Source organism: Mobula birostris, chromosome 10 (genome assembly GCF_030028105.1).
Source record: "Mobula birostris isolate sMobBir1 chromosome 10, sMobBir1.hap1, whole genome shotgun sequence".
Taxonomy (NCBI): domain Eukaryota; kingdom Metazoa; phylum Chordata; class Chondrichthyes; order Myliobatiformes; family Myliobatidae; genus Mobula; species Mobula birostris.
Genome location: NC_092379.1, coordinates 110,994,829 through 111,020,207, shown reverse-complemented (window position 1 = coordinate 111,020,207; position 25,379 = coordinate 110,994,829). Strand labels below are relative to the sequence as shown.

General features: G+C 40.2%; 1 protein-coding gene across 2 annotated transcripts in view; it reads right to left on the bottom strand.

The window, feature by feature from the left end:
- Positions 1-25,379, bottom strand: part of LOC140204573 (rho guanine nucleotide exchange factor 9) — a 247,829-nt gene that overhangs the window by 32,794 nt on the left and 189,656 nt on the right. For both annotated transcript variants that reach the window (XM_072271292.1, XM_072271293.1), the window contains one exon: positions 18,453-18,696. In XM_072271292.1, the coding sequence (XP_072127393.1) occupies positions 18,453-18,696 (244 nt within the window). The remainder of the gene's footprint in view (positions 1-18,452; positions 18,697-25,379) is intronic.

The following is a 25,379-nucleotide window of genomic DNA, read 5'->3' as shown; positions in this document are numbered from 1 at the left end:
CCATCAGCACTCTCCATTGAGTCTACTTCAAGAGAATTTCATGTGCTTTCATCATGTTCCAATAGCAAAACTTATGCCTGCTGAATTAACACATGCAATACTGCATCAAAGCTACTGTCCACAGTATACAAAATGTCAGTAAGTGAGCTGATTGTTGTGAGAGTATCTGATGTGCTTCTCTTAGCTGTTTAAAGATTAAACGTTAGCTTTTTTTGTCACATGTACATTGAAATATACAGTGACATGTGTTGTTTGTTCAACGACTGACACATTCCAAGATATGCTGGAGGCAGCCTGTAAATGTCGCAATGCTTCTGGTGCCAACATAACAAGCCTGCAACTTACTAATTCTGACTCGTACATCTTTGGAATGTGGGAGGAAACCAGAGCACCCAGAGGAAACCCACATGGTCATGGGGAGAATGTACAAACTCCTTGCAGGCAGCAGGCATGAATTACACCCCGATCTTACAAATGGTGCTGTAAATTGTTATGCTAATTGCTATGCTACATTGCTGCCCAACATCACACTATTTCCTCACCAATCTACTTTTGGCCAGTAGATTGGTGGTCGTCTGAAAAAAAATACACTCAAGCAGGCAGTTAAAGGAAGGGTGTAACAAGAAATAAAAAAATAAAAGAAGCTACATCATCTGCAGCTTGTAGTGTCAGATGAGGAGAAGTGAGATGTGAGGAGGAGGATTAGGTTAAACCATACACCAGTAACTCCAAACAGTGTCTCTGCACAGGTCAAAGATTCAGTGGATATGTGCTTTTAATGAAGCTTTTGCCTACTGTGGCAACCTCACCAGGCTTGGAGCACATCCCCTCGCTGAGGCGTTAAGCACCATTGGCTTATTTCTACTGGTGTTAGCACCCTCAACATTGGACTCCATGATGAGCACTGATGTCATAAACTGCCGGGATACTGAAAAAGTGGTAATGATTTATACGAAAGGAATTGAATACATGTCTTGCAACAGGTCAGGCAGAGGAGAAATGTTTGCACATCCAATCCTAGTGCACACTTTCCAGCACCGTCTGATTTAGCTCTCATGTTATCCTCAGCACAAATCAAGTTGATATCTGAGCACTGAAATTTCAAATCAGGTAACTTCATGCAATAGTTCTGTCTCAACTATTTATTGGAAATTCCCTGTTCCTGCTTTATACGATGATTAAACCAAACAAGATAACCCTGAAGATCCTGTTCATCTGATTCTGATATTTTTTCCAATTTACATTGAAAGCAAATGAATATAGTTACTATACTTAAGGTAGTAGCATCTCTCAAGGCATTTCAGTGGAGCATTATGAAACAAGACTTGACAAAGTTATCAAAGATAGGTTAGAAGAGTTTTTAAGGAGAAAAGAAAGGCCGAGAGGTGGACTGAAGGAATATGCTTTGGGCACAGAGCTGAAGGTACTACTGCCAGGGATGGAGTGATGAAAATCAGGGAGTAGCCGTATGCCAACATTGAACAAGACAAGATAGTGTAGAGCATTGTGAGGCTTCAGAAGTATGCACTGACCATCGGGAGGTGTGAAAACAATTTTAAATCGACATCATCTAGCCAGGAGCTAACGTCTGTCTACAAATACAGGGACGATGAACGAATGGAACTTGGCACACATTAGGACATGGGATTTGATTTCCTAATATCCAGGAAATTTTTGTCAGGGGTCCTGTGGCTAGATGTGACATTAATAAAACAGCCAATAGTTGTATTTACGTCAGTCCCAGCCATGCATGTCACTGTTGCTGGGCAGTCACTTGATATGTCCGATGGCCTGCATGGGAACAAGCTTCTGGGCTGCAATCAGATTTGAGTTTTTTTGCAAAGGCTTTCTCCTTCACAAAACACAACATATTTAAAGGATGTGTATTTGAGCTCAAAGGCATCACATTAACACTGTCGGAAACATCACGTTGGGAGCTCAGCTGCTGAGCTGCATGGGGTTGCCATGGTTGCAGTTTCAATAAGCTGAGCAGCATGATTGCACAGCTGTGATTAGTGTTTTTCTCTTGGGTCAATGTCAAAGTGTGCAGCTGGGTTTTTGAACTGTCTCAGTTACCTGCGGGGGTCTGTGCTCAGATAGTAAACACCTGAGCAGTAGCTCCTTAGCGTAGTAGCTGTATCAGGTAGCTACACCTTTACAGTCAATACTGCAAGGTCTAATTCAGCTGAAGATGACCATTTATTTCCTCAGGTTGTTAGTAACTGTGTGATGCTTCAAGAATGTGGAATGAATGTCCGGGCTTTTGCTGGCTCTTGCAGATCACTTACGGAGACAGAAGTTATGTTTGAATGTTAACCCCTTAATGTACAAGCTGCTTGCATAGCAACAAATGACATGAATGCATGCCTATAATAGAAAGAATATTGAATCAGTAGGCGAATGCATTGCAAGAGAAGGATGCTGCAAAGAATGAGTGGGATGGTGTTAGCTTTGACTTTGGCAGATTAAATCATTCTCCACTTCCATCATGCTTTTATTTTCCACACTTTCCAGCAATCTTTCATAATAATGATTCAAATGTTTAAAACTGCAGGGCCTTTTTCCCACTTGGCTTTGCTTCTTCCTGCTCTTCTGCCTTGTCCAGCAATCAAGTAGGCAATGTTGGTTTGCTGGGTGAGTGCAGTGAGATGCAAACAGCCAGCATGTGGGCAAGTCAATGCTCAAATACCATCTATCTTGCCATGTTTGGAGTCCTGAGCATAGGACACATCATATACTTTTAAATGAGCTCATAGCTTTGTTCTTTTCTTAACATCAGGTGGAGCAGCTACTTGAAAATAAACCAGAACTGCTGAGAGGCTAAGCCTTAGCCAGGGTAATTGACACAGTATGACGCACTACCAAATAATGAGTTTCCAAGTTGAAAAATGTACGTTTGTTCCTTTATTACAAAACCAGAAAAGATTAATGATCTCATAGCGATAAAAAAACTAACGAAACAAAATTAGTGATATAACGGTCTAATTAATGGCTTAATCATGATATTAGTGATACTAAGCGGTATAATAGTGCAATTAGCGATTGAATAGCATTCCAATTAGTGATCTAGTTAGTGGTACTAAGTGTTCCAATTAGTGGAATAAGTGGTCTAATAACATTCCAATTAGTATTCTAGTTAGCAGTCAACAAAAACCTATTGATGCCTGACTGCTTCTAACTAACAACTAAGAATACGTAACTATACACATTTGCTTCTACCACACCTCAATCTACCTGACAGATTACCATTATAAATGCACCACAAAATACAATACAAACAGGAAATAGATACATTGCTATATCCCAGCCCCTTAATTATTACACTATAATTGCAACTAAATCAGGAGACATGAAATCTTCAAGGACAAACATCTTAACATTTATACAAATGTCCTTTTTCTTCTTTCTTCTTCTAGTCGTCATGTAACAGTCATCTAGGCCAGAGGTTACCAGCATTTAGCCTAGAACAGTGTAATCTTTACCACCACTCTCTGCCAACTCAGTAGGTCAAGTCAAAGTCATGATGCTTCCAGAGCTGTAGCTCCTCAAACCTCTGCCTCCTATAGAAGATGGATCTTGGTTATAGGCCTTTCCAGACAGCTGGTATTGGTCTTGATGCGCACCTACCACTTAAATCCTCTTCTATCTAGAAAGATTTCCCATGATCCATGAGTTTTGAAGTGTTGTGTCATCAACTATAAGTACAATGTCTCCTGGGAGGAAATTGTATTTTATACCTGGTCATTTATGGCATTCCTGTAACTGTGGTGAATACTCCTTGACCCACTGATTCCAAACAAGTTTGACATGTATTGGACCTGCTTCCATCTAGCACAAACATCCTAAATATCTTTATTCATAAACATCTTTATTCACAAACGTCTTTATTCATAAACATCTTATTTTTAAGAACTCTCCGAGGGGCAAGGATGATGAGGTCTTCAGAAGCAACAGTTGGTTGGGTGTTAGGACATTCCAAATCATTGGGATCAGAGGATGCTTTAGTAATTGGACAACCATTGATAATAGCCTCTACTTCACAAATGACTGTGTGGAACCCTTCTTCCTCAAGATCCCCTACCTACCTTCATGGTAGAATGGAGGACATTTCACACAGACCTGATCAATCTCTCCCATGTTCCTCCATGATGCGAACCAGCCAGGGAGGGTTAAAAATCCACTTAATTCCTTTCTGAAGAAGTCCATCACTGATCCGTGAATGATTGCACCTCTCAATGACTTCTCAGACTCAGCTGCAACAAAGTTTGTTGCATTATCATATCACAGTTCACGAATCTGTTTTGCTATAAAGCATCGAAGTGCATTAGCCAAGTAATACATGTCTAAAGAAGATGCCACTTCAATGTGAACAGCTCATATAGCTAGACAGGTAAATATGACCCCATACCTCTTCACTGTACTCCTGCTCTTCACTTCAAAATGTCCAAAGTAGTCCACTCCTACACATGTACAGGGAGGTTCATCTGGAGGAACCCTGTCCAGAGGTAGATCTACCATGTGCTGGTATCATGAAGCTGTGTGCAATATTGAAAAACAACACACTTAGATAGGATTTTTCTTATAGCTGTACTAGCACTGGGAGACCAGTATTTTTGGCACTACCTGGATAACATGTGGTTATGGCCACCATATCCTACCTCTCAGAATGATGTCTGAGTTATGAAGATCCTTTGCCAGTATAACCAGATGTTTAGACTCTTTAGGCATGGCTGCCCTACTAAGCCATTCACTAATTCTCAAGACACCATTTTCAAGTAGTGGATTGGGCTTGAAAATATGGCTGTTCTTTCTCTTTCTTTGTCAAAACCCAATAATTTCCATTTCAGCCTTTCTGAGCACATCCATTCAGAGAAAATCTCGACCGATCATACCTTTGGCCATTTCAATTTCTCTCTCCAAAGAAAACCCTTGTTGTTGTTCATCCAAGTCAGACTAAGCCAGAACAATGTTCATTTGCTTCCTCTTCTGACTTAGAAACAAGAACAGGTTCTTACATCTAAGAATCCTGGCCACTGTCTTCCCCAAACAGGTCCAAGATGAGAAGTGATGGATTATACTTGTTACCATGTCCACCTCCTCTTCAATCTGCATGGCATTCTTTGTAATATGCTGTTGACTTCTAGATCATCTACCAGAAGTTCTCCAGAACAACTGGGATTCACAGGCTGAAGGAGATACTGAGGCCATGACACCCATGTCACATTCTTCAGGAATGCTTTCATGTTCAACACTCCAGAGGCCACATCTGCTGGGTTGTTTTAAGTATTTACATACCTCCATTGAAATGCTTGTGAGACCCTAAGAATTTCTGGAACTCTGTTTGCAATGAAGATTTGGAAGCTGGAAGTTATATTCTTGATATATACGTCAGCACAGGAGTACTAGGAGTCCAAAACACTGAGTCATGAAGCTGCATGTGCAACTCTCTCCTGCATAATGTGTCCATACAGCTTGTCACTGTAGCAGTGGTGAGCTCCATACAAGCGATGGAAACTGACTACAATTGAGTTACCCTAGATTTTCATGCTAAAAGCACTGTGCACATGCAGGAAAGCCACTGCTCCATAGCCATCTTCGCTTGTGTCTATAAAGTTGTGTAACTGTGCAGCAGTAATTTCTCTAAAATCCAGGGGTTTCAAACATCTAACAACCTTGAAGTCTTTCAACTGGCAGAGTTCTTCCAGCCTGCTTGTCCACTCATTAGCAACTGATGTTGGTGTAGTGTTATCTACATAGATCTTGCAGGATCTTCTTAGTAGATAACACCATCAGACTCAAGATTCCTAAAGGATATTCTCTGAAAAGTTGCTCCACAGTCAATCTCAACACAAAGTTTCCTTTTTCTCACTGGAATTTAGAAGGATGAGGGGGGATCTCACTGAAACTTTTCAAATGTTGAAAGACCTAGACAGAGTAAATATGGAAAGGATGTGTCCCATGGTGGGAATATCTCGGACAAAAGGGCACAGCCTCAGGATAGAGGGGTGTCCATTTAAAACAGAGATGCAGACAAATTTCTTTAGCCAGAGGTTGAGGAATTTGTGAAATTTGTTGCCACAGGCAACTGTGGAGGCCAGGTTATTGGGTGTACTTAAGGCAGAGACTGATAGGTTCTTGATTGGACACAGCATCAGAGATTATGAGGAGAAGACTGGGGAGTGGGGCTGAGGATGGGAAAAAAAGGATCAGGGATGATTGAATGGCAGAGCAGACTTGCTGGGCCAAATGACATAATTCTGCTCCTATGTCTTATAGTCTTCACTGCAGTGATAAACACCATGATGTGGAATATACGAGACTTTCCTATCATGGCACTCTTTCGGCATAACCTTGGGAGATGGTATCCTTCATGAAAACTGTGTATTCAGTGTAAAATGACCTATCATTCTTAAACTTCTTCCTTACATTTAGAGCACACCGTCTGGCAATCTTTCTATTATTTGGCATGTTAACCTCCTTCTTTCTCATGGGTAAACCGATCTGGTAGTGGCCATCCACCAGTTTTGCAGATTTCGCAACCAGCTCCATGAAATTCTGGTCTTCTCTTGACAAACCAGGTTGGTCATTCTGACTGCATTCAGGGAAGTCTGCCTTAAACTGCTGCTGCCAAAGCTCATCCAAGTTCAAATCTGAGATCCTGTTAAATGTCAGCTCTGGCTGTGCACCATCACCATGGTCTCCTTACAGTGGTCCATTCACAGTCCAACCCAGCACTGTTCTAATTCCATAAGGTCCATCATTAATACTGAGAATCACTTTCAACGACTTCAAATCTCTAGGCATATTTGTCCCTCTCAGCAACTTAGCTTCTCAATCAATCTCTGGACATGTTTCAGGAGACATCATCCATGGAGATCCCTCCACTGTGGAATGTTCCCTTTGTGAATATGCCAACTACTTCTAATCCTGAAACATTGTAAATACTCACGATCTTCTCTTGACCCATGGTGCATAAGAGGATGCGTGACCTTTTTCCTGTGAGGTTGAGCTTGTTCATGAGGCCCACTATGCAGGACATGTTGTACTCCCTTGATCTAGGAAAGCATTAATAACTGCTGTCTTGTTACCCTTCTTAGACTTCATTTGTACTGGAACTATGGGAAGTTTACAATCACGATCACCAGCCCCTGTAAGGCCATTGGATACCAGGGCACTGCTCACTGCTGTGTCTGATTCCTTCACGGCTTGTTTTGATTCGCCACCTTTTTTGTTGGAGTGAATATGAAATATGCTGGGATGCTTGCCACTGCATTCCTTGCATGAAAGATGTTTCCTGCAATTCTTGCTGATGTATCCTGTACACAGTCAAAGCTGACACCATTTTCCTTTAGGAAGGCAAACTTCTCACTATAAGCCCTTTTCTCAAGACGAGGGCACAAATCCAATATATGCTCACCATTGCAGACCAAACAAACCCTTTTGGCAGACAAGACCATTTCCTTTCCCTTAGTTCCAGGTTCAGCTTTGGCTTTACTTCTCACAGTGGCCACAGCTGTGGCAAAGCTGCTTCCTTTAGCCTTAGGACAGGGTTGTGACTTAGTTTTATTCACAACTTTGCTTATTACAGGTGATGTAACATCCTGCATATTCCCAAACACTGGGTGTGTAGCAATACAACCAACAATGTTAGTGAAAGTAGTCTTACAGTTGTGCCATTCTTGCAGTTCACAGACCACTGTTCTCCTTTTATGGCAATTTCTTTACAACAATCAACATATTAGCAGGCATGTCCAGCTCACGGCCATACTATACTTCCTTCATGGCAATGCACCAGACTGCAGTCTTGAAGAGCTTTCATGACCAGATTTGATAGCTACACAAGAAGGAGCTGTTTGCATGTAGGTGGGTGCAATTTCTGTTCATTATCAAAATGTGCCTTAAGCTTCAAATTTTACATATCCTTTCTTGGGATCAACATTCTAGCAACCTCTGACAAGGTCTCAGCAGTGGTCCCCAACCTCCGGGCTGCGGACCGATACTGATCCGCGAAGAACACAGCGGTGCAGCGGTAGCCGGAATGCACCCAGAACATCTTTAAGAAAAAAGCCAAAATAATCAAGCTAATTAATTAGGTGCAGCTCGGCACGTAAATGTCGGCCCGGATCAGAGGCGACACAATCAGCAATCGCCTCTGATCTGGGCCAACATTCACGTGCCGGGCGGCACTTAATTAATTAACTTGTTTATTTCACCTTTTTTCATAAAGATGTGCTGGGTGCATCCTGGCTTCCACTGCACCCCTGCATGCTTCGCGGATCGGTATCGGTCTGCGGCCCGGAGGCTGGGGACCACTGCGGGCAACTCCTAGTGTACTGTTCAAGGAAATAGAGGCAGTCACTATAGCTGTCAGTCTTGTCTAAAAGACCATTTTCAAAAGCCCTTAGGAATGCATCATACTGGAACGGACCCCCATCGAAGGTTTGAATCTCTTTTAGGCAAAGATGAAATGCATTGTTCTTGTACCAATAAAATTGTTATTTCATTTTGCTTCTTCATAATATCAATAAAACTATTCTGACATCTATCGTCTGAAGCAAGAGTGTTTCTATGCTTCAAGTGAATTTCCCCATGAACCCTTTGGGCTGTTGGATATGGCATAGGTTTAGGGTGCCTCCTTAGTGCAGGCTGAGAGTAAACACTCTGAACTACTGCTTAGGAGGCCTAGCTCATGTTTTACAGACACTTGAGAAACAAATGATCAACACTGACATTGAGTGTTTTTGTTTTCCTCTGCGTCTCTTCAATATAGGAACTCACACCATAGGACTGTCCTAAAGGAGCACTTTCAGCACCCAACACACTTGAAGCCCTTTAGCTTTGGCCACCTGAGCAGCAATTTCTTCCTCCAACTTACGCTGTTCCTTCCTTTTCTGCAGCTGCTGTTCGTGCTCTTCCAGAGCAAGTCTGTCCTTCAATAATCACTGCGTTACCAGCCTCTGATTTAATGCATGCAGAGGAAGTAGTAGATACAGAAGATTTTCTTCCTGCAGCAGAACTTTGAGCGATAACATTAGACACACTGTTGTTTGGTTTTACGTCATTCTGAGGGTCACCTGCTCTATGCATAGTCAAAATATACCTTGGAATTGGAGAAACATTGTCTGACAGAAGGTGAGACACTTATTCACTTGTTGTAGCATAATGATTTTCAATGAAACTTATTTGGTTCAGCCATTGCTTTGTATCCTTTGTAAATGCACTGCAATAGCACTCAATGCTTGAAAAGCTCCGGTTCTGTTTTCCCTGCTCAAGATTGGGACATAACGAGATTAGTATGTGTTGTTGCTTAGCAACAGCTTCACAGAGATTAGTCAAGTCCTCAAGTTGAAATTGCACTTGTAAGGCATTTTCTTTATTTTTCATTAATTGATGGTATTAAACCTTTAATCTTGTTCACATTTGTTTCATACTTCTTTCAAAGACTTTTGATTTCATTAGCCTTAGCTTTAGCTTTAATTGCTTTTTTTTGCGAGCCCTGACTCCAGGGTCATTAGTCCCAATTCCAAGCTTCAAAACACTCAAATTACTTTCCCTAGTTGCGTGCCTCACAATTAACTCTTCGTTTGCTCACAGCACTGGCGATATTAGATTCAACAAACGTAGCCAACAAACAAACTTCACACATCCATAGTGCTTAAACCAGACTGAACAAGCAGTCTTCAATTCAAATGTAAGCAATCGGAATAGTTCAGCACTTCAATAAAACAAAGCGACAAACCCTGAGGCAAAATTCACATGATCGAGCAATGGTTCCCAATGGACAAGCAGCACTGACCATTTAAAACTGTGATCAAACCACAAATACACAGCATGAATCAACAAAAAGGTTGTTTAATTGCAGCAAACTGCTCCAGTTTCGTCAAGAGGTCCAAGACAATCCTTTGGCATAAACTGGTGTTTGTTTGGTAGAACTTTTTTTTATTGACAAATGTAGCAGTTACTTGAAAGCAAACCAAAACTGCTGACAGGCTATGCCAGGGTAATCAACACTGTATGACGCACTTCCAAGTACCGAATTTCCAAATCAAAAAAGGAACATCCGATCCTTTATTATGAAACCAGCAGAGATGAACAATCTTGTAGCAATATAAAATAAACAAAACTAACTTAGCAATATAACGGTCTAATTAGCGGTCTAATAGTGATATTAGTGAAACAATGGTATAATAGTGTAATTAGTGACTGAATAGTGTTTCAATCAGTGATCCAGTTACCAGTCAACAAAAAAAATCATTCCCCGTCTGCCTCTAACTAACAACTAACTAACTAAGCAGGAATCCCTAACTGTACTCATTTGCTTCTACCACACCTAACCCATGTGACAGATTACCATAATAAACACACCACAAAATGCAATTCAAACAGAAAATAGATACAGGGCTCCTACATCAGGTTTGATTAGCTTGCTGTGGTGTGGGTAGGTACAATTAGGCTATGAAGAATTCAGTATTTTGTGTGCACTGCACTCAATAGGTAGAGAAGGATTCTGTTAAGGGAGATCTCAACTTCTACAGAGAATTTCTACCTAGCTTGACCCGAACAACCTATCTCATGGGAAATACTGTAACTTTCTCCACTGCACTTGGGATTTTTAGTGGCAAACAGCGATGTTTCCTTTTCACCCTTCTAAAGCTAGAGATTCACAATCATATCCCTGAAGCAGATGTTCATGTCTGCTGGTGATCTATTTATCATCCAAGATTTACAAGCTCAGATTGAGTATTTATTGGTTAAGAATCTCACCCCATTAAATGTGTGCTGTGTGATGCCATAATGTCCTCCCACTCCTCTTTCTATCACCATGTAAAGCTCCCAGCAAGAGCTCTGATCAAGGACAAGAGTTGCCGTGAATATGCAAATGGGACAGACCTCATGCCCTTGTATTATTTGTACAATGTCCACTGTTTAGATTTATAGGGAAAAACTTTAAAGAAATGAGCTTGTTAACACATACTGTACAAATTAAGTAAAGGGTTTACCCACATTAAATTTCATCTGTCTGTAACTAAAATCTAATTTCATCCTTCAATAGTAAAAAATATTAATTTCAGAGTAATCTACTATGCATGAATAATTAAATCAAAACTGACAAATTTGAGTTAAAAATTCTAAAGTACTTCACTACATTCCTGTATATCGGGTACACCAAAAACACACCAGTAGGTCAGGAAACCACACAAATTCTCTCATGAACTTTCATCCATCTAAGGACAAACATATTCAAAACAGCGATGCAAAGTACATATACACAGCAGTGTAAAATGAAGATACCACGTAAAAAGTAAATTAGATGAAAATTCTGATAGCAATGATATTTGTATTTAATATAATTTCAATTTTTCTCAGACAACATGTAAGTTGTTTCATGGTTGAATAGTCCCACAAATAACTAGTATTAGTCCTGGTGAAAGTATTACGCCTGGGCCTAATTTACTTAACATAATCCATAAGATTTTTTTCTCTCCCTCTTCACCCCTTCCAACCCCCCACCTATGAATGTGGGAACAAAAGACTTTGCCAGGGATGGGGCAGTAGATACTTTAGTCTGGGGGTTGTTGTACCTCTGCTATTTATGCTTGGCAACTGTACACGCTTGCCACATGAACTTGAGTTCTCAATGTCCTCCCAAATATTCCTCCTCTTTTTAGATTGTTTATGGGTTAGGGAGTTCCTCAAGACAGTGGGTATGCTGTACTTTTTCAAGGAAGCTTTGAGAACATCCTTGAATTGTTTCTTCCACCTATGATCTAACTTGCTGTCAGAGAGCTCAGAGCAGTGTGTTTGTTTTGGAAGTCTGTTGTTGGGGCTTACCAAATTTGTGGCCTGCCAGTTGGATGAACTGAGAACAATTAAGGACTCAGTAATGGGATATTGGCTTGGAAAAGATGCTGAATTGGTTTGTTTGTCCTATCAAAGGATTTCAGGATTTTTTGGCATTGGTGTAACTTTATCAGTCTAGAAACATACCTTGACTTTCTAACTTGGAATGTTGTCTGCATGTTTAAGCCCAGTGACTAGGGTTGGTTTGATCTTGGTTCTGAAATGAAGGCAACATAGGGTGAACTGTTTTTCATTTTTCTTATCAATTAGCTCCACTCCAGCTGGAATGTTTTTGGAAGTAAAGTACAAATATGTAGTCAGAAAGACTGAGGAAAGAGTCACTAAAGTATTTAATTGTCTGCTTCTCTCCGGAACCACAAATGTTAGGAATATCACCTGCTCCCTCAACTTGACTTCATTCTCCATAAAAACTTCCAGTAAGCAATAGTGGCCCAAAGTGCAATTACTATATCAGACAAAAGTACTGACCAACTATAGACTAATGATGTCAACCAATAATAAATAACAAACTCAATATTACAGCATTTGAAAACATGCACCATGCTCAAGTATTCATACTAAATTAATTTATCTGCAATTGCAATGCTACTATGAACCCAAGTTAAATATTCTTTGCACAACATACTTTCAACTTCTGAGCAACACTCATTCTCAACATCACATCACCATAAATTTCAACAGATCTGAGAAACTAGCAGTATATTAGAATGGGAAGTCATTATTCCATTAATGCCAACCATATAATTGCAATATCTTGTTTTAAATTCTCTATGTGCAATTCTGATTCATTAATCATTCAGAGAAATGAGAAATCAAAGAATTGATAAGGGAAGGAAAACATAGAAACATAGAAACCTACAGCACAATACAGGCCCTTCGACCCACAATGCTGTGCCGAATATGTACATACTTTATAAATTACTTGGGGTTACCCATAGCCCTCTATTTTTCTAAGCTCCATGTACCTATCCAGGAGTCTCTTAAAACACCTTATCATATCCGCCTTCATCACTATCGCCGGCAGCCTATTCCACGCACTCACCACTCTCTGCGTAAAAAACTTGCCCCTGACATCTCCTCTGTACCTACTGCTAAGCACCTTAAAACTATGCCCTCTCGTGTTAGCCATCTCAGCCCTGGAAAAAAGCCTCTGACTATCCACATGATCAATGCTCTCATCATCTTATACACCTCTATCGTGTCACCTCTCATCCTCAGTCGCTCCAAGGAGAAAAGGTTAAGTTCTCATTGGGCATGCTCCCCAATCCAACCAACCTCCTTGTACATATCCTCTGCACCCTTTCTATGGTTTCCACATCCTTCCTGTAGTGAAGTGACCAGAATTGAGCACAGTACTCCAAGTGGAGTCTGACCAGGGTCCTATAAAGCCGTAACATTACCTCTCAGCTCTTAAATTCAGTCCCACAGGTGATGAAGGCCAATGCACAGAATGCCTTCTTAAACACACAGTCAACCTGCACAGCAGCTTTGAGTGTTCTATGGACTTGGACCCCAAGATCCCTCTGATCCTCCACACTGCCAAGAATCTCACCATTAATACTATATTCTGCCATCATATTTGACTTACCATAATGAACCACTTCACACTTATCTGGGTTGAACTCCATCTGCCACTTCTCAGCCCTGTTTTGCCTCCTACTGATGTCCTGCTGTAACCTCTGACAACTCTCCACACTATCCACAACACCCCCAACCTTTGTGTCATCATCAAATTTACTAACCCATCCCTTCACTTCCTCATCCCGGTCATTTATAAAAATCACAAAGAGTAGGGGTCTCAGACAGATCCCTGAGGCACACCATTGGTCACTGACCTCCATGCAGAATATGACCCGTCTACAACCACTTTTGCCTTCTGTGGGCAAGCCAATTCTGGATCAACAAAGCAAGGTCCCCTTGGACCCCATGTCTCCTTACTTTCTCAATAAACCTTGCATGGGGTACCTTATCAAATGCCTTGCTGAAATCTATATACACATCTACTGCTCTACCTTCATCAATGTGTTTAGCCACATCCTCAAAAAATTCAATCAGGCTCGTAAGGCACGACCTGCCTTTGACAAAGCCATGCTGACTATTCCTAATCATATTATGCCTCTCCAAATGTTCATAAATCCTGCCTGTCAGGTTCTTCTCCATCAATTTACAAACCACTGAAGTAAGACTCGCTGGTCTATAATTTCCTGGGCTATCTCTACTCCCCTTTCTTGAATAAAGGAACAACATCTGCAACCTTCCAATCTCCAGACCCTCTCCTGTCCCCGTTCATGATGCAAAGATCTTTGCCAGAGGCTCAGAAATCTCCTTCCTTGCTTCCCATAGTAGCCTGGGATATATCTCGTACTGTCCTGGTGACTTATCCAACATGATGCATTTCAAAAGCTCCCGCACATCCCCTTTCTTAATGTCTGCATGCTCAAGCTTTTCAATCTGCTGTAAGTCATCCCCACAATCACCAAGGTCCTTTCCCAAAGTGAATACTGAAGCAATGTATTCATTACGTACCTCTGCTATCTCCTATGGTTCCATACACACTTTTCCACTGTCACACTTGATTGGTCCTATTCTCTCACATCTTATCCTCTTGCTCTTCACATGCTTGTAGAATGCCTTAGGGTTTTCCTTAATCCTGCTCTCCAAGGCCTTCTCATGGCCCCTTCTGGCTCTCCTAATTTCATTCTTAAGCTCCTTCCTGCTAACCTTATAATTTTCTAGATCTCTATCGTTACCTAGTTTTTTTGACCCTTTCATAAGCTTTTCTTTTCTTCTTGACTAGATTTTCAACAGCCTTTGTACACCATGGTTCCTGTACCCTACCATCCTTGCTCTGTCTCATTGGAATATACCTATGCAGAACGTCATGCAAATATCCCCTGAACATTTGCCACATTTCTGCTGTACATTTCCCTGAGAACATCTGTTCCCAATTTATACTTCCAAGTTCCTGCCTGATAGCTTCATATTTCCCCTTACCTCAATTAAAAGCTTTCCTAACTTGTCTGTTTCTATCCCTCTCCAATGCTATGGTAAAGGAAATAGAATTATGATTACTATCTCCAAAATGCTCTCCCACTGAGAGATCTGACACCTGACCTGGTTAATTTCCCAATACCAGATCAGTAGTAGGCTATTAGGTACATTGAGACTATGCCTTTTCTCAGTGAAATTATTCCTCCTCTTTTCCAGAGGCCATGCAGTTTCCTTTTAATAGTTCCAAACTATCTGTTTTTACCGCTCTTAGAGACAATGAATTTCAGATCATAAGACCATAAGACGTAGGAGCAGAATTAGGCCATTCAACCCATCAATTCTGCTCTACCATTCTATCCTGGCTGATCCCGGATCTCACTCAACTCTATATTCCTGCCTTCTCGCCATGTTCCTTGATGCCCTGTCAAGTATATTGAACTTCCACCTTAAATATACACATGGACTTGGCCTCCGCTGCAGTCTGTGGCAGAGCATTCCACAGATTTACGACTCTCTGGCTAAAAAAAAATCTTCCTTACCTCTGTTCTAAAGCGTCACCCTTCAGTTTTGAGGCTGTTTCCTCTAGCCCTGGAAACAACCTCACACATTCACCCTAACTAGTCCTTTCAACATTCAGTAGGTTTCAATGAGATCCCCCTGCATTCTTCTAAGTTCCAGTGAGTACAGGCCCAAAGCTGCCAAACGCTCCTCATATGCTAACCCCTTCATTCCTGGAATAATCCTTGTGAACCTCCTCTGGACTGCCTCCAATGACAACACATCCTTTCTGAGATATAGGGCCCAAAACTGTTGACAATACTCCAAATGCGGCCTAACTAGTGTCTTGGAAAGGCTCAGCATTATCTCCTTGTTTTGATATTCTATTCCCCTTGAAAAAAATGGCAACATTGCATTTGTCTTCTTTACCACAGACTCAACCAGTAAATTAACCTTCTGGGAGTCTTGCACAAGGACTCCTAAATCCCTCAACACCTCCGAAGTTTGAGCCTTCCCCCCATTTATATAATAGTCCGCACGAATGTTCCTTTTACCAAAATGCATTATTATGCATTACCCAACACTGTATTCTATCTGCCATTTTTTGCCCATTCTTCCAATTTGTCTAAGTCCTGCTGCAATAGCATTGCTTCCTCAGCATTACCTACCCCTCCACCTATCTTCATATCATCTGCAAACGTTGCCACAAAGCCATCAATTCCATTATCTAAATCACTGACAAACAGTGGTCCCAATACTGACCCCTGAGGAACACCTTTAGTCACTGGCAGCCAACCAGAAAAGGCCCACTTTATTGCTACTTGCTGCCTCCTGCCTGTCACCCATTCTGCTACCATTGCAATATCTTTCCTGTAATGCTTTAGGATTTTATCTTATTAAGCAGCCTTGTGTGTGGCACCTTATCAAGTGCCTTCTGAAAATCTAAGTAAGTGACATCCACTGCCTCTCCTTTGTCCACCCTGCTTGGTTACTTCCTTGAAGAACTCTAACCAATTTGTTAGGCAAGATTTCCCTTTACAGAAATTATGCTGACTTTGACTTATTTTATCATTAGTCTCAAAGGACCTTGAAACCGCATCCTTAATAATTGACTCCAACACTTTCCTAACCACTGGGGTTAGGCTAACTGAACTATAATTTCCTTTCTTTTGCCTTCCTACCTTCTTAAAAAGTGGAGTGACTTTTGTAATTTTCCAGTCCTCTAGGACCATGCTAAATCAAGTGATTCTTGAAAGATCATGACCAATGTATCTGTTATCTCTTCAGCAACCTCTTTCAGGACTCTGGAACGTAGTCCATCTGGTCTTGGTGACTTATACACCTAAAGACCTTTCCATTTGCCTGTTAGTTTTTCCTTTGTAATAGCAATGGCACTCACTTCTGCTCCCTGACACACATGGACCTCTGGAACACTGCTGGTGTCTTCCACAGTGAAGATAGACGCAAAGTACCCATTAAGTTCATCTGCCATTTCTTTGTACCCCCATTACTACCTCGCCAGCATAACAGCTTACTATATAATAAAATATTTTAAATCATATCTGACAAAAGGTTCAAAAAACTAGGTAATGATAGAGATCTGGAAAATTACAAGGCTAGCAGGAAGGAGCTTAAGAATGAAATTAGGAGAACCAGAAGAGGCCATGAGAATGCCTTAGCCGGTAGGATTAAGGAAAATCCCAAGGCATCCTACAAGTATGTGAAGAGCAAGAGGATAAGATGTGAGAGAATAGGACCAATCAAGTGTGACAGTGGAAAAGTGTGCATGGAACCGGAGGAGGTAGCGGAGGCACTTAATGAATACTTTGCTTCAGTATTCACTATGGAAAAGGACCTTGGCGATTCCAGGGATGATGTATTGCAGACTGAAAAGCTTGAACATATAGACTTTAAGACTTGAGATTTTTAATAAATCAAAATTTTAAATCTCCTATTCTGGTTCTTGAACCTATCTGCTAATAGGTACAGATTCTATCTACCCTCCCTTAATCCAGCCATGATTTTGTACATCTATCAAATCTCATCTCAATTATCTGCTTTCTAGGTGAACAACCCATCCTTGTCCTGTCCAAACTTACTGTAGAAGTCCCTCACCATAGAATCATGGAATCATTCTAGTTTATCTTTTTTGTGTCCTCTTTCAGAGCTTTAAAGTCTTCCTAAAGTTAGTTGGCCAGAATTGGAAACGATCTAACACTTATTCCCTAATTCAGTTATTTAGGAACACTATATTCATCTCAAAATGACCACTATTGTTAATTGTAATGGAAAATAACATCCTTTCCTATGAAATACTATACCATAACCATGGGTCAAACTTCAAAGAAGCTGGACTTTCTACCTAACAAGTCTGCTCTGACTAAATATTTGTCATTTACACTAATTCCATTTTACTCTTCCCACATTCCCATGAACTCTACCAGATTCTTCTACTTACCTCTATATCAGGGCCAATCTACATGGCCAATTTACCTCCCAGTCCACGTGTATTTGGGATCTGGGTTGATATTGGAACAGCATGAAGTAAGCCTCACAGTCATAGGGAGAATATACATACTTCATACAAGCTGTCCTGCATCTAAACAATCTCAAAAAGAAAAGACATCAATTTGGACGTTTGAGCCATTGCTTGACCACCATTCTCCTAGCAACACACATCAAAGTTGCTGGTGAAGGTAGTCCTGACGAAGGGTCTCGGCCTGAAACGTCGACTGCACCTCTTCCTACAGATGCTGCCTGGCCTGCTGCGTTCACCAGCAACTTTGATGTGTGTTGCTTGAATTTCCAGCATCTGCAGAATTCCTGCTGTTTGCCACCATTCTCCTGCTGTTTTCTGTCAATCTAAAATTACTTATAGTTACCTCTAGAGCTCAAAGTTTTTGTACTGACAGCGATTTCAAAAGTTAATCCAGTCCTTATTATCCCAGTTCCTTCATTTACCTCACTGATACAAAATCCATGTTATCAACAGCTCTGCACAACTTTAATAATATGAAGTGCCTCAGGTATTACTACCACAAACATGGCATTATCAGGCAAATTTCTTTCAGAAGAGGAGGAGAAATAACAAATTATCTTGCCTATCTTTTCATCTTCTTGAACCATCCTCCTCTCTTCATGAAGTGCTCGTAACCATCTTTGTTTTTCTTCTGGCTTCTTTACACAGAATAAGTGCACTTCCTCTGTCTCCTTGTTCTTTAGTTTGAAGGCATTCTTGGCATTAACATTAAATTCATCATCTCTTCCATCGACAATGTCACTCATTTCATACTTGTCCATATCAATTCTGCATTTGTAGTAAAGGATATCCCGTCGTATCAAATCCTTGAGGAAAGAAATTTAGAAACAACATGTTTTAGAATAAACAGCCTACTGTACTACTGGAAACCATTGACATTTATCAGGAAAAGTAGTTTTGATTTAAATAATACAGAACCAACTTTTGACTACCCACTGGAAGTTTTTATACAAAACATGCAGTATCAAATTATACAATGTAGAAATTAATGAGATTGCAAGAGGTACTAAATGGCTTCCCTTTGTGCTTTAATATGATGGAGCAAAATGCACAACATAATCTACAAATAAAAAGCAGTTCAATATATACTCAGTGGTCACTTGACTATGTATGCCTGTACATTTGCTCTTTGATGCAGATATCTAATCAGCTAATCATGTGGCTCAATGCACAAAAGCATGCAGACTTAGTCAAAAGGTTCAGATGTTGCTCAAACCAAATATCAAAATGAGGAAGGAATGTGAACTAAGTGACTTTGACCATGGAATGATGGTTGATACCAGACAGGGTGGTTTACATCTCCCAGAAACTGCTGATCTCCTGAGATTTTCATGCACAATAGTCTCTAGACTTTACAGAGGAAAAAAAGATCCAGTAAACAGCAGTTCTATGAGCAAAACAATGTCTTGTTAATGAGAGGGATCAGAGGGGTCCAAGCTGACAGGAAGGCAGCAGTAGCTCAAATAACCGCATGTTAGAACAGTGATATGCCGAAGAGCACCTCTGAGTGCACAACATGTCAAATCTTGAAGCGGTTAGAGTACAGCAGCAGGAGACCAAGAGTACACTCAGTGGCCACTTTATAAAGCACAGGAAGTACTTTAAAGTAGCCACTGATGTTACCCTACTTGTCATCCATTAACCTGGAGTAATTAGCAAGCAAACATCTCCTCAAATCTAATGATGGAAGGGTGAGTAAATAAAAACAATTTTTGAGACCAGTTAAACTTTTCCTGTCACTAAGGATTGAAATAATTAATTTTAGCACATGATTTCAATACACTGACCACTAACTGCCAGAGAAGATTCTACAATGCTATGTAGTTGCATTGAATCATCACCATGAACAAGGCTAATTGTCATTTTGCCACTGATGACTCAAACTCGGAATAAATAATTTTTAATATACACCAAAGAAAGGGGAAAATGAAAGATAAAGAGTGGTGACAAGCTTGTGCTTATAAAGCTTGATTTTAGTAGAAGTAATTATCCACCTCAAAATTATTGCAATATTCCTTATAAGATCATCCAAGTAGGAGGCTGGCACCAGTGATTTGACACTAAAGCAAGATTCCTCCTAGCTCACTTCCAATTATTGCTGCATAGCATAATGTCAATTTCATATTCCATGGCCTGAATTCTGAGGATTATATGTCACTTAAGCTATGTAGCCACACAAATAATTAAATGTGAAAGGCTTTCTTTGTGAATTAAATGCAGCAAAATCATTCAGTACAAAGGAGATTACAAGTCTATTACATTCAGTGCATATGAGGAATATTACCCAGTTAAAAATATAGGTACTTGTTCTCTGCACATAGCACATTCCTTTCATAGCATAATTACAAGGACACAAGTCTTACAAAGCAGCCAGAAAATAAGCAAATTGGTAGAACAAGATATTAAAGAAAATCATAAAACATAAACCCAAAAATAAAAATATAAAATAAAACTTGGTCTGATTCACTCAGCCATCAAAGGCAATGAGATCTCCTAATGGGTATGCCTGACGAACCATCACATATGGATGAGAAATGAAATGCTGTCATTAGATCAAACAATGGTCATGCTCCTATGCACTTCTCCTCTTTATTACCCCTACCAATGTCTGACAAGTTTTAAATTTGCAGTATGCTGTAGTAGAAAATATGAAGGACTTGGACTTAGATGGGCAAAGAGCGATAATAAACAGTGGGTCTGCTCAGCACTCAGCATGGCTACAAAACTTGTTATGCATTAACTTGAATAACATTGTAAACTTATTTGTTTTATTTACAGATAAAGGTGATTGCCAGGTTGTTTAACCTGTATACATCAACAGCTTCTAACATGAATTAGCTTTAAATGTCCATGCCTGCCAATACGCCTAACTTTGCATTCTGTTCTGCTCCTTTTACCTTGGTGAATAACAAGAGCTGTTTAATTTTGACTAGTAGTCTTCACTTGCAAAGCAGTGTTGAGCCTTGCTTTTAATAATGATTTATATATAAGAGGAGCTTTTTTGCTGACCCTGAAAGAAGAACATTTAAGTTTGAGGTTTTGCTTAGCCCCTTCTGTTACCATTCAACCTCACAAGCCTATATTGAACTGGTATCAAATTGCTTGTGATTTCATTCAATATACCTTTCTTAGTCCCCATCACATAATTCTATCAATCTCAGTTTTAATATCAACAGATGACATACCATCAGATGCGTTTCATGGAAGAGTGTTACGAACATTTACCCGGCAATACTTCCCTAACATTAAAAATCTAAGTCTAATTTTCCCATCATCAGATACTTCCTGTGGAACTGACTGAAGCCTGCATTGTGACTACAGAAGCATTTACTGGCAAAATAGTATTCTAGCCCCCTTTTGCAATATCAAATTCCAATTGGTATTGGTATTGGTGTGTTATTGTAATGAAAAGATACAGTGGAAAGCTTTTCTTGCATACCATTTATGCAGATTAAATCATTAGTGCATTGTGCTAGAATAAAGTAAAACAGTAATGATGCAGAATTAAGTGTAAAAGCTACCAAAAAGTGCAGTGCGGATAGAATTTAAAATGTACGATCATAACGAGACCAAAAGTCTATCCAATGGAGCCCTACTGGAGATAGGGTGACAAGTCAGTCATGGAGAACACCTTTCATATTAGAGCCTGCCACATTGCTAAATGTAAAAGAAAGAAATGGTGCTCACTCTGTTAAGAAGCCTTCATGCCAGGAAAAGGCATACAGAAAGAACCGCAAAAATGTATTTTTATTCATTCATGAGTTATGGCATTTTTTGGGATTGAGTACATTAGTTGCCCTTAAGAACTGTGGCAACCTATCTGATGATCTTCTCCAGCAACTCTAATAGGGAAGGAGTTACTGATCTTTGAAAAGCATAATGAAGGAATTGTGACATATTTCTAATGTTAGCTTGGCATGCAAGCTGGAAGGGAACATTGAGGTGATTTTGCATAGCATACACTGCATTATTTCTTTTAAGAGATAGAGGACAGTGAGTGGGAGGAAATGCTGAAAAATCCTTCATTTAGTGCCTCTTGTAAATGAACACTACTGCTACCATACATTAACAGGTCATGAATAGTTTAGCTCCAAAAATCTGCCATAAAAGTATAGCTGAAATTTCCTTCCCCTGATAATGAAAACAAAAATAAGTATTTATTCACAGGTTTACCCTGAAGTTTTTGATTCCTACTATTTCTCTGAGGTCTTCTGATATGAATTTAAGCAGATGTTGTAAAGCAAATGAGGCATTTTTCTTAACATGCATTCATACTGAAATGCAGCAACTTTTGCTTTGTTGGGCTCACAGGAGTTAGTGCTTTGAAGCTCTAGTTCATCAAGTCAGAGTAGCTAATAAACATTTCTTTCATTTTTTTTTGCCCAGTGTCCCCTAACTCAAGAGTATTGCTGGTTTACCAGGTTACAGTCTTGTGGGCATATTTCAATATTAGACGCTATTTTTCATTTGTGAACCTGGGCATTGATGTTGGCAATGATTATGTTGCCATTATCAGTTCTGACTCCTCTTTCAATACAAGAGTGAGGTTCACCTTTGCTTACAGTATGAATTCTGTTTTGATATGATCACAGTCACAAAGAGTTCAGCATGTTGTATGCACCGTCACGAAGGTAGGTGTAATGCACAGAATATTTAAAACAGTTTTAGTATTGTTGAAGTAAAGTGCATCCCACCTTGTAAATTAACTGTAATTTAAACAATTTGTACTTAATATATATTTGGAACATAGAACAGTACAGCACAGGCCATTCAGCCCATGATGATTTACTGATCAGGATGTAAATTTATATTAAATACGCACCTTCTGTTTGTCATCAATATCACTCCATTCCCTTCATATTCATTTATCTTTCTAAAAGCTTCTTAAGTTCTGTCAAACGGCCTGCCTCCACTACTACTCCTGGAAACCTATATCAGGTATCTACCGCTCTGCATAAAAAACTTGCCTCCGTGTCACCTTTAATCTCTGCCCCCCCCGCAGAAAAAATCTCAAAAACATGCACTCTGCTGTTTGGCATTTCTACACTGGGGAAACTGTCTGAATGTCTACCCTATCTATGCCTACCTTAAATTTAAAAATCACACTAATTTCTCCCCTTAGGTTCCTTAGGGCTCATACCATTTAATCTAGGCAGAAAAGTCTTCAGGAATATGTTATCAGTACAATGGGCAGACAGATGGCGGATACAAGTTAATATGCTTAAGTGTGAGATGGTACATTTTCAGAAGGAAGAAATAAAAAGCAGAACCATATGCTTATTGTAAAAACACTGAAGAATGTGACTCAATAAAGAATTCAACATTCACGTATAATTCACAGGGAGTACAAGTGCTGCTAGTTAACATCACTTTTCAAAAATCAGCAGAACTTAAGAGTTTTACGCCAAAGGTTATTCAGAACAAGTCTAAAGATGCTGTGTATATTTAAGAGGATGGAAAATAAAACACTGCATATCCTGTATATATGAAATAAAAACAATGAAAGTGGAAAATTTACAGCAGGTCATGCAGCAGTTGCGGAGAGAGCAATGAAAGTAAGGTTTCATGCCAAGGTCCTAACAGAAAGTGACTAGCTGTCATAAAAGCCTGCAGGTTCTGCTATTGTTTGCTACAGAAATCTGAGACTCTTGAAGCAGTAACCTTGAGTGAGTTCCATAAAAGCCACCTTGGGCAAAGCCCTGTCAATTTCATTCTCTGACAACTCTTGGTTGTTGCAGCTCCTGCTCAGCTGAGAATCATTACCCCTTCATCTTCCCTGTAAAGCTCCATTAAAATTTTTTATATGCTTCATTCAGTTCACCTCTCATTTTTCCTAAAGTCAAGAAGCAAAGTCAATAGGCTTCAGCCTAATTTGTCCGCACAGGGCACATGTTTCAGCCCAGGAATCAATCTGGTGAAGTTTTGTGCATTTTCCTTCATCATATTTGCAAATGTTAACGAGCCTTTTATTATTGGTTTGATTGGAAAAAAGAACAAGGCACAACTCTAACAGAATAACAATAGAATATCAGCCTTTGCAAAAAAATCGAAAAAAAATCAGATGTAGGAAAACTGAAATAAAAAATAGAAACTGCCGGAAATACTCAGAAGGTCAGGCAGTTTTTGTCGAGAATGTTACAGCGTTAACTTATTAGCTTAATGATTTCATCAGACGATGTCATAACTTCAATAGTTCTGATGGAAGGTCACTGACCTGAAATGTTAACACTGCACAGTAGCTTACTGACTTGCTGGAGTACTTCCAAGGCTCACTTCTGTTTCTCCCATCTTTACCATTTTCCCCACATATTTGATTTCTTTTGATTGTATAAAGATTAAGAGGGTGAAAAAAGATTTTCAGACAGTCTGGAGTGTAAATCTTCAGTAAACCTGAGCAGGGAGCTTAGGAGGACAATGGTGCCTAACGGTGACTCCTTCGCTTGCATCTTCAGAAACAGCTCTATTTCTATCTTTAATATCTCTATTTTTCCCTTTCAGGGTTCTTTTGAAGACCCTGACCTGGAGTTACACGTTGACTTCGGTTCTCTGCGGGAATGAGACCCACTCTCGGGTCTCATGACTGGCCGCTATTTGATATGCCAAGGATGTGGCCTAGAAGACCGCGCCTTCAGGATTCTGGGATTTCGTGGCTCTGGAGGTGGGAGGACTCGAGGTGGGTGCCGCCTCAGAAAACTGGTGTGTCGTGGGAGTACATGGAAGATTGAAAGCAACAAGCTGGCTGCTGGCTGTGCACTTAAAGACCTGAGTTCTTTGGGCACAAAGCTCGGAAGGAGCAATGCAACGGACTTTTAACATCGTTAACCAGCAAATTGTTTATTATGTCTCCCCTCTTGCTGTGAAACGGACACCTCTTTTTCTCTTATTAGGGAGAAAGAGAGCCTGTGGTATGTGGAATTACCGGATGAATGAGTAGTCCTTGGGGTACTGCAAGTCTGTGTCTTTATTGATGCTTTGCTGCACGCTTCAGTGCTCGGTGGAGGGCACTGATACTTTTTTTGCTGATGGGGAGGGGTCCTTGCTTTGCTGCCGCTTATGTGTGAGTGGGGGGGGGGCTGGGTGGGACTTTGGGGTTCTAACACTGAAGTGTCATTCATTCTTTGGGGCACTCCTCTGTTTTTGTGGATGTTTGCGAAGAAAAAGAATTTCAGGATGTATATTGTAAACAATTCGCTGACATTAAATGTACCTTTGAAACATTTGAAATTTGGCTCATACTGCCTTTCATTTTTTTTCCTCGCTGGAGATTCATAGATGAAACTTTACATGGCGGGAGGAGAAGATGGTGGCGCGACGCAGCGCACGCAGCTCTCCGGTAAAATGATATTGTATTTGTAAGTAGGATGCCGTGCACAATTCTGATTTGATGGAGATAGACGTGAGAAGCACAGAGGAACATCTGGAGAAACTTCTGAAATGCCTGGTTCGCTGCCGCTGTTACTGTGCGATCGAGAGTCTCCGGAGGGAAGAC